The 10415-nt window shown below is 32.2% G+C and overlaps 2 protein-coding genes across 2 annotated transcripts; one reads left to right on the plus strand and one right to left on the minus strand.

Annotated features, from left to right (window-relative positions):
• Positions 1-457: 457 nt before the first annotated feature.
• Positions 458-5214, minus strand: LOC149904833 (antichymotrypsin-2-like). Its single transcript, XM_090107099.1, has 8 exons — positions 5086-5214; positions 4577-4720; positions 3828-4031; positions 3137-3235; positions 2124-2255; positions 1569-1781; positions 1110-1251; positions 458-588 (listed from the first exon to the last, which is right to left on the minus strand). The coding sequence occupies exons 1-8, from the start codon at positions 5212-5214 to the stop codon at positions 458-460; spliced, it is 1194 nt and encodes a 397-aa protein (XP_089963225.1).
• A 3165-nt stretch (positions 5215-8379) lies between these two features.
• LOC149904834 (peritrophin-1-like) lies at positions 8380-9769 on the plus strand. Its single transcript, XM_090107249.1, has 3 exons — positions 8380-8468; positions 8548-9122; positions 9655-9769. The coding sequence occupies exons 1-3, from the start codon at positions 8462-8464 to the stop codon at positions 9703-9705; spliced, it is 633 nt and encodes a 210-aa protein (XP_089963375.1). The 5' UTR covers positions 8380-8461; the 3' UTR covers positions 9706-9769.
• The last annotated feature ends 646 nt before the right edge of the window (positions 9770-10415 follow it).

Here is a 10415-nt window from a genome sequence, read left to right on the forward strand (position 1 = left end):
ATGGGGTGCCAGGAATTATAAGCGCAAAAGTTTTCTGCGCATGCGCGAAAAGTTAACCGACCCTAATCGACGAAGTTGCGGATGATAAATTCTGATGAATTGATGTTCCGAACTTGTAACTCGTTAGCGATTGATGCTGAACTTTTAAATAGTATGTAAATGCTGAAAATTGGATTTGCGATCATTTCCAGCATCGATTTCTTTGACATTCTTAAATAAATAATTCAAATAATTATAGGAATGAATAATTTGCAATTGAGAGTAAATTATAGATAATGAAATACTAATATATGCATACATCAGTAAAAATAATTTATTCTTCTTAAACTCCAAGTCCAACAAAACCAATATCGTTCATTCATTCTTGATTTAGAAGTAGTGTAATCTTAACATAATATGTATCAGATATCATATCTACTAAATATAAAATAAAAGCCAAGATTTTTGATCAAATTTATTAAACGACTGGTGGATAAACTAAAGTCCCAGCAAACAATTGTTGCTTATCCGAAAGAACGAAGAACAGAAAGGGATGGTCCGCTCGGAACTGCATTGTTTTCTCGTAAGACAACTTTGATGCAACTATGGCTGAAAGAGAGACTTCAATTTAAAAGATAAAGTACTTATTTTGTGGCTAAACTTTCCTGAGCAGTTAAAGATAACAATGCTCGACGTATTGATGCTTGAAAGTTTATTAGAAAAAGAAAATAAATTTCACGTCAAAGCCATAGCCACAGAATAGGTATCTATTCGACAAATAGACGTATTGTGAAAACATAATCTTCTTATTTGTATCTATTGTAATAATATTTGTATAGAAACTATTGAGTATTATAATTTATTGAACACTTACAACGTCCGTCCCTATAATATTTTAGGTTTGTCTTTTTATTAGCTTCACCTGTATTTTTGTATTTAACAGACGTATTTAGACTCGATTTTGAGCCACTTTAAAAAGATTTAATTCAAACTTTGTACACTTATCAAGAATCGGTGACAATACACGATTTCTTGAGCTCAAACATGATTTTTTAGTTATTTTTTTTACAATGACCTATATTAATTATTTTCTTTATAGTTTTGTACGTAAATATTTATAAATAATTTACCAGAGGCTGCGGCTGCTTCAGTACCGTACTCATTGACGTCAATCATTGCCTTTTGTTTTGCTTTAGATACAAACAGAGTTTTGTCTTTGACTATACCATTAAGCTCTGATTCGTATTCATTAAATATCCGTTTTACTCCTATCTGAAATTGTAAATACTTTAATGACCTAAAATTAACGACTTAAGCACCGTTTAAATAGATTGATTTCAATTAACTATCATTTTTTAAAACTTCATAATTTAAAGATTCCGTTCAAAGTCTTGAATGTCAAGATGTTAAATATGAGCAGCGAAATTCAAAATCTTTATCAAAGACTACAATTTAATTTTTATTTATCCATAAACATCAATTTAAAAGATTGAATATCTGCTACCAATTTATCAAATGTATATTTCTTAATTTTGTTTTTTGGATAGTAAATGATTATTTTGTTACATTAGATTAATTTTATGACCCACCTGTTCATACATGAATCGCAAATCAATATTCCCTTCTATTTTAAACTTTGGTATTGTCACATGTACATTTCGAGTTATTAATGTTCCAAGGGCGGAATCTAATATTTCTGGTGCCAACTTTAATTGACTTAATAGCATTGGTAAGCCATTCTTTGTGTTTGGTAGAACCATGAGAAACGATGCCTTACCTCCATTGTATGGTATTTTGAGTATCTGTCGATAAATTATTACGTTTTTTGTATAATGATACAATTACTAGGCAAAATCTTCTAGGAATTTAAAGATTAAATCTTTATCATGACATGCCTACTTTCATTAACTACGTTATACTGTATTAATTAACAACCTAAAATTTTAAATTACTAAACCGCACCTGGGTTACGCAAATATTTATCTCTCCAATACAATGCAATCCCATCTTTATCCATTAAATCTTTAAAATTCATCGCCGCATTAATTAAAGCAAAATTTTAATAATTTTAAATATCTGAAATTCGTCTTTAATCTGAGGATTGGAAAAGAAATCGTTTTTATAAAAACAATTGTAAAACTTACTTTAGCATCCAAAGCTTCACTTTCTGTGTAGTTAAAATGTGCCACTTTAGTCATCATGCTGATGCGTCGGACATCATTTGGAGTATTGAACGTGCCTGTTTGTACTTTTGTGAAAGGCTCTTCCCATTTCCCCTATTATCATTTTTCAAATATACATACTTATTTACTTAATTATAAGAAAAAATGTTTATACTACGAAAATTATGATAGCGTCTCTTGTTACTTTAGTCGTTGTGCTGTTTTTATTCAGAATTTGTTGTAAACAATTCTTCCAAAAATATCTTTATGTAGTCAGTATTTTGAAGTGAAAACTTCTTAGCGGCGTTGAGCACTTTTTCTGTAATGGGTATAAAATCTTAAACTCGCGTCAGGACACGTGACCTGATCGAAAAAGTGTAAGACGGATACCATTCCAAAATATCAAACATGCTCAACGTTAATAATCAAGTTTTCACTCCTGCCGGCACTCCCGGAGTGCAACCCGTCTTTTTTTAATAAACTACACATTGACCTTACACTTGAGTAACGTGCATACTTTCGTTCGAAAGAACACTCGTTTTTATTTAAGTTTTGTATCGGTAAAGGACTTGAACATAACATGAAGTTCTAAGTAAATATTCAAATGTCATTAATTTATTTTGTAACAACTAATTTAAAATTTTAAAGCCACATCTCCCGATTTTATCAGAAATATTCAGCAAACAAATACCACAACGTAGGTAGAAACCGCACCATACTGCGGTCTTGTGTTTTGAGACAGGGTAGAAATTCTGCGGCTTTCGTAACTGCTTCGAAAATTTGCTCTTATAACGTTCATTTTATGTCGTTGAATGTTTGTAAAATACTTCGTAAATAAACAGGATGTTGAAAGATACAATCAGTTACAAGAAATAACTAAGTCAGAAAGTTTTAAATGTAAAAAAAATTATGATTCCAAGTTCAACAGAATCTATATCATTGTTAACAGAGAGTGGTTCTTGTATTGATAAGCAATAAAATATAAAAATACTCACAAGAAAATAAACAGCATTAACCAAAATCATGGATGTGTCTGGACTTATGTCATCAGAAGAGATAATATGTTTTATCATATCATTAGTTTGCATTTCCACCTATATTAATTAATAATTTAAAGTTAAAAATGTTTTATACATAACTACAATTATCTATAGTTACTTAGTACTTATAAAATATGAACGCTACAAAGAATTAAAGTTTCCATAAGTAGGGAAAATAGATGACTCTACATTCTCGAATCGAACTTTTCAATAAATGAGAAAGAAATTTTCCTTCTCAGTTGAAAACAAAGGAAAACGTAAAAAATATTTCATATTCTAACTATCGATACAATAATAATCAAGTCATTCTAGTGACTAGATTTCTGCCCGTGTCTTCCTTTCTATTTATTTAGGTTCAAACTGACAAAATTTCAACCTAAAATTTCCAAAAATCGTTTCTTAGTGTTTCCATAAGAACGTAACGTAAGAAACATACATATATATCTCATCATACTCAAATCATACATCAAACCAGCATAGTACATATTTTCATTTCCTATCCTAGTTAGCTGGCTTGTAGGTACTTTTTTACTATGTCATACAGAAAGTTTTCTAGACTATGCATTGCATATTACTTACTACCACTTTTGCATATCAATCAAAAGCTTTCCTTCCTAAATGGACAGATAAATAATAGATAATTTACCCAATTGTTAATTTTTTCAGCTGTCGCCACTGGAGTTGTGAAGTCAACCCTTTCTGCACTAGATGTGAATACATCTCTCGCATTATCACTGAATTTGGACAGCAATTTGGTTTGTTCGCTTATGTATAGCTTACTAGCGACATCTAGTCTCACGCCGGGTAAATAACGTAAGCTAGCGATGAGAAATTTGAAATGTGCTTTAAGCTATATAAACAAAAAAAAGACGTGACAACTTAAAAATACATAATTTTTAATTCGATTTATTCGTAAACTCAAACTCAAACATATATTTATTCAATTAGACTTCTTCTAGAAGCACTTTTGAAACGTTAAAACATATAAAGTAATTAGTATAGGTTCTAGCGAGTACCTATGTACCTAATATCAAGCAATATCATACATAACAGGCTTTATATAACGCCGTCTCTACACTTTTATAAGGACGAAGAATCAGTCATACGTTTATATTTATTACAAAAGTAGCTGCTCCGCGCGGTTTCACCTCCGTGGCTCCACTCCTGTTGGTCTTAGCGTTATCATATATAGCCTATAGCCTTCCTCGATAAATGGGCTATCTAACACCGAAAGAATTTTTCAAATCGGACCAGTAGTTCCCGAGATTAGCGCTTTCAAACAAACAAACTCTTCAGCTTTATAATATTAGTATAGATTTAGACCTGTAGACTGCATTTCATAGAGAAACATTATATTTTAGGAATGAATACGTTATAATATGGGCTAGATTTTACCTTGTCAATATTAAATACACCAATGGCTGTAAGCAGTTCATCCGAAGTACTACCATCTGCGCCCAAAGCCAGCTTTCCGAGCGGCAGCAGAGCGGATATCGGCGAACATATTGTGTTGTTGTAAATGTTTTCTATTGCGTTTACCTATAATGGATTTAATTAAGTGAATGGCAGGACTTTCAACGATGTGAATATAGAACACAGAAAGCAGAGGTAGAATATATTTTCTTCGCTTTCGTACGAAGAATAGATTTAAAAATAGTGTAAATCAAATCTCATTGAAACAATTAATAAACACCTATTTTACGTAAAATTTCCAGATTAACAGAAATGAAGTAGTAAGTCATATGCTGGCCGTAGCAGAAAATAAATATAATCCAAAAGTTCACGGCTTATAATGCTCATTCGTTCGACGAAAAGAAGAATATAATTTTAGTTTTTCCTTAATCAGTACCTTCAAAATTATATTCAAGTACATAGAAAAACAGCTTCTGTATCAAACGAATTACCAAAAAGAAAGATTTTCTCAACGATCCGCTCATGTCCAAATTCTTATAAGAGTCATGTGCTTCGTTATCATCTGAATCCCTTGTTTTAGTTTTCTTTCGACCAGTTGAGGTTTGGATTACGAGAAACATGATAACTACAAATGAAATAATACTTCCATAAGAATATAATAATATAAGTTAGCGTTACGCCCGCGGCTTCGCCCGCGTTTTCAAAGAAAAACCCGCATAGTTCCCGTTGCCGTGGGATTTACGGGATAAAACTTGTATACATAGTACATATATTATTATTAGTCTGTGATAAAACCTATTCTATGTGTTTATCCAAGTTACCCTCTATATGTGTGCTAAATTTCATTGTAATCGGATCAGTAGTGTTTGCGTGAAAGAGTAACAAACATACAAACACTCGTCCACACTCACAAACATTTATAATATTAGTAGGATAAGAATGAACCGGAAAGGCTAGCTTCTTTTGGTCTTGAAACAGTACCTAATTGCCTGTATATTCAAATATTAAAATGCAGTTCTCTTTTCTGATCTATATAATAAATTTTAAGTTATTCTTTATATTAAAACGCTTTTTAGTACATAACAAAACGTTAAATTTGGCTAAATTCGTTGTAGTAGGCATTAACTAGTAATAGTTGTATACGTAGTAGGTATATTATTATTAGTCTGTGGTAATAGCTATATAATCCTTATATTTGGTGTCTCTATTGATTAAGGTATATTCATATTTTAATGTAACTAGATTTCATCCCTCCCTTTCAAAGAAAATCCCGCATAGTTCCCGTTTCTGTGGGATTTCCGGGATAACAAATAGCCTATATCTTATTCTGGGTCTTTAGCTACCTACATACCAAATTTCATTGTAATCGGTTCAGTAGTATTTGCGTGAATGAGTAACAAACATCCATCCATCCTCACAAACTTTTATTATTTATAAATTACTAGATTTCCGCCCGCGGCTTCGCCCGCGTTTTCAAAGGAAAACCCGCATAGTTCCCGTTCCCGTGGGATTTCCGGGATAAAACCTATCCTATGTGTTAATCCAAGTTACCCTCTATATGTGTGCTAAATTTCATTGTAATCGGTTCAGTAGTTTTTACGTGAAAGAGTAACAAACATCCATACATCCATAAATCCTTACAAACTTTCGCCTTTATAATAGTATTAAGATAAGATAGAAGAAGGTTTAATAAAATTAATTCAATTAAAATGAATATATTAAGTGAATAATCGTATTCACTTAATATATTCATTGTTAAATACTCACACAATAATATTGTTTTCATGTTTCCTATGTCAAAAACCACTTTACAATAGCATTTTCATTTAGTCATTAGGTATGCACAGCTTAAGAAGAAATTGCAATTCTGAGTGATTAAATACTTATCGATTTCTGTTTATCATTTGAGGAAATAAACTCCGATCATTAAACTTTCTTGATAATGTATTGCTCAACATGAAATAAACATAAGCCGTGATTTATCAAACATTTTTCTTAGAAAGTTACGTTAACTAACCTATTTATCTAAACAACGTAATTGAACAGTGAACTTGTATCTAAATAACTATAAATTATTGAACCGTGAACTTGAATCTAGCTATGTCTGAAAACAATTTTATATTTAATCCGTTATGTACGTGTAGGTCAGGATCTCCGAAATTCTTAAGAACTACAATAGAACTCATAGAAATCTAAATATAACAAGTTGTTACATCTAACCACGTTATTAATTTTCTCCAACATGCAAACATAATTAAAAATAAACGTAATTGTAACCTTTTTATGTGCAACACTAGTTTTTGCCCACAGCTTCGCCCGTGTAGTCAAAGGAAAACACGCATAGTTTCCGATCCCGGTATTTACCCTCTATGTGTGCGCCAAATTTCATGAAAATCGGATAAGCAGTTTTGCGCTAAACAGTAACAACAAGCAAACAAACATACAAACTTTTGCATTTAATATATTAGTTAGATTATCGGGTGAGCACTTCATAATTCATATTCCAAGAAAAGGCGGCGTTTTTCATTTAAAAGTTGTCAGAATTCAATCATATGATAATTTAGCTAAAATTATGTTTTAATTCTTAGAAAGACGCAGTAGCAGTCATGTTAGAACGATGGAGTGCCCATAAGTAGATCCTTGAGAAAAACATGGTCAGGTTTATGTTATGTAAACTATGTGATATAGGGATTTTATGTTATCTTCACACGTTTCACGTTATATAATAAACTAGAGGTCCGCCCCGGCTTCGCCCGTGGTACATATTTCGCAATAAAAGGTAGCCTATGTCCTTTCTCGGGTATCAAAATATCTCCATACCAAATTTCATGCTAATTGGTTCAGTAGTTAAGGCGTGATTGAGTAACAGACAGACAGACAGAGTTACTTTCGCATTTATAATATTAGTATGGATGTATCAAATGCTAATAGATCTAGATGCTCTATTAAATTCATAATTTGTAATTTCATTAATTGTAGTGTTTATTTTGATACTGAAACAAGAAAATATCAAAATCTAATAAACCATATCCAAGAATCATTGTAGGTAATTCCTTGGAAATTGGACATTTAAAGACTAATAATAAACTTTTCATGGAAAAGCTCCCAAAAAGGTCAAAAACTAAATGTTAATTGATTAATAAACATAATATTGACCTCATAATTTCTATGCAAAATGTCAGACTAAATTATTATCGCTAAACTTTTACGGATTTACAGGGATATGCTAATCACCTACATCTTGATATTTTCCGTCATCATTCTGAAAAACTGTTTTTCTTGTCTCGATTGTTACCTCAAATTTTGTCCAGAGCATTGAATATTAATTTGTGAAATAATATTCTTCATCAGAAATAGGTTATATACCTATATATCCCCCTATCCCTAAATATTTGTAGAACGTGGAAAATCCTCTACGAGCGCTATTTCTTTGATCTATGTCGTTTTAATTTCTAAAAGGCGTGAATAACTAAATAAAGTATTGAACATATAATTTTATTAGGTATATTAATTATTAATAACTAGAACCGATAAACAATAAGCAGTCATATCAAATTATTGTACCTACTCATTTCTCAATAGCACCAAAAACGCAATTAAATCAAAGGCAAATATCAGTTTTCCTTTCTTCCGTTTCTAGCTAATTATTAATTTTATTGTGTTTACCTTCACTATCTATTAATCATCGATACTCCACAACTCATACTTTATCAAAACTTTTGTTAGTATGTTAATCATACCGATAAGTATAATAAATACTATCTTTTCAATTGCTCCGATTTTAAAGATAAGCATTTTTAATTTTACTATAAATACTTATAGCTTAAAGGACTGGACATACTTACAGTCTCCCATTACAATACAAACATGAAAGGTGAACACAACCTCAAAAACAGTCATAATTATTATAATTATTTAAAATCATACTACTTAATATTCTTTTCGTTTTACAGCGTTCGCAGGGTTAGTTCTCTTAGCAGCGGTGGCATTGGCAGAAAACGGTTGTCCCCAGGAACAAGTATGGAACTGGGAAATAGAAAAACTATTGCCGCATGAGCAATGTAACAAATTCTACAAGTGCGCTCATGGTCAGCCCGTGGAGATGCATTGCCCTTACATTCTTGTCTTCAACGTGGAAACACTAAGATGCGATTGGCCATCTTTAGTGGACTGTACCGGCCGCGAACAGCCAGGATCATCTGAACAAAGTGGGGAAGCTGCAGGAGCTATTGGCATGCAAGATCCCAATATGAATGTAAACGAAGTAAGCCTAGACGATCCAAACAACGCCACTGACGAAAACACACCAGCTGAAATTGAACAAGAAGTCGAGAGTCCTGAAGAGGCGCTTCCAGAAACTAGCACATTACCATCTATTGAGTTGAAAGAAAACGGCTGCCCTGTAGATCCTCTCATCCATTGGTTGACGCCTCATGAAGACGATTGTACATTGTTCTACTATTGTGGTTGGGATACAAAAATTCTGCGACAATGTTCACCTGGGACACACTTCAATAGAGAACTTCAGGTATGAATGTTTCTTTTTTGAATTGTATATGTTATCTACCTTACATCAGTTTATATACGAAAGTTAAGATCATTTTAACAAGTAAAATTATGAAATAGTTAATTTAATTTAGATCGTGCTATAAAATTTTGTATGTACATATTCGGCGAATTCATAACTCCCATTACAAATAAAAAGCAGTCGCTTCCTTCTTCTGTCTGTATGTATGCTTAGATCTTTAAAACTACACAACTAATTTTTATGCAGTTTTTTTGAAGTGAAACTTCTTTAGGCGCGTTGAGAGTAAAATTTCAAGGTCGAGTCATGGCAAAACCGTCACGTAATGGAGTAAGGCGACGATCTTCGTATATTTTCCAAAGTAAATTTCACCAAAGAAGTTTCACTTCTGACACGTATGCTCGGCACACACAAGTTTTAGAATAGTTTAATTTATTAGGTTTTAGACAAGCGTAAGCGGCCGAAGCCGCGTGCGAAATGCTAGTTTAAAATGAATCTAAAACTATATCTACGCTTAATTTCTACCCTTTCCCAGGTTTGCGATTATCCCCAGAGAGCTGGCTGCAACGAAACTGCAAGCAGATAAGTTACAGCATATTATTTTAAGGAAGATAATATTTAAATATTAAATTGATTTTAAAATTCATTTTATCAATATCAATAAGATTTTGAAACTTACTAATGTAAAATATTTGAATAAAAGACATAATTTTTCAAATTGGAATTTGCTTTTATTTACCTTGACCACATACTTAGTACCTACTACAGAATATAAAAAAATGTGTGCGTGTACTAGGGTACACACGTAAGAAGTGAAACTTCTTTATGACCTTATTTTTCAAAAAATAATTTACTATAGGGTAATTGCGCTGGTTTGCCGTCCAGTTTCGGTTTTCGTCCATTTGACTGACCTGCTACAATCACGTGCGTAAAACTTGAATACAAACCTACCTTCACGCGCAAGTTTGCACTTTTTACGGTCCATAATGTGTAAGCAACAGTACTATCAACATGAAAATTTGATTTGACAAGAAGAGAGTTCAAAAAATTAACGTAAAAGTGGCCGCTTCCCATCCGTGCCTTGCAGATGTCATCGCGTGAGAGAAAAATTTGCCGGCGAGAAAAGTTCATGGTAAGTTAAATCACTGTTTTAGCTAGTTTACGTAATGTTTTTGGTACGTATGTTTAGTTATAAGCCTATTAAACGCAATTAGAAGTGTTTATCATACTTTTTTTATAATACTCTTCGAAAAATTAAGTGGACGGATACTAGGTTACCAAATTCTCCAAATATTT

Source organism: Colias eurytheme, chromosome 11, assembly GCF_061535395.1.
Source record: "Colias eurytheme isolate Ceu_HAF_F1 chromosome 11, ilColEury1 Martin Lab GWU primary, whole genome shotgun sequence".
In the NCBI taxonomy this organism is placed as follows: Eukaryota; Metazoa; Arthropoda; class Insecta; order Lepidoptera; family Pieridae; genus Colias; species Colias eurytheme.

Coding starts and splice junctions, on each gene's coding strand:
- LOC149904833 (XM_090107099.1), bottom strand. CDS start 5,214: ATGTTTCTCGTAATCCAAACCTCAACTGGTCGAAAGAAAACTAAAACA. Junction 2,256..3,136: donor TTAATGCTGTTTATTTTCTT/GTGAGTATTTTT, acceptor AAATGATAATAG/GGGAAATGGGAAGAGCCTTT. Junction 589..1,109: donor TGAAGCAGCCGCAGCCTCTG/GTAAATTATTTA, acceptor TCTCTCTTTCAG/CCATAGTTGCATCAAAGTTG.
- LOC149904834 (XM_090107249.1), top strand. Junction 9,123..9,654: donor ACTTCAATAGAGAACTTCAG/GTATGAATGTTT, acceptor ACCCTTTCCCAG/GTTTGCGATTATCCCCAGAG.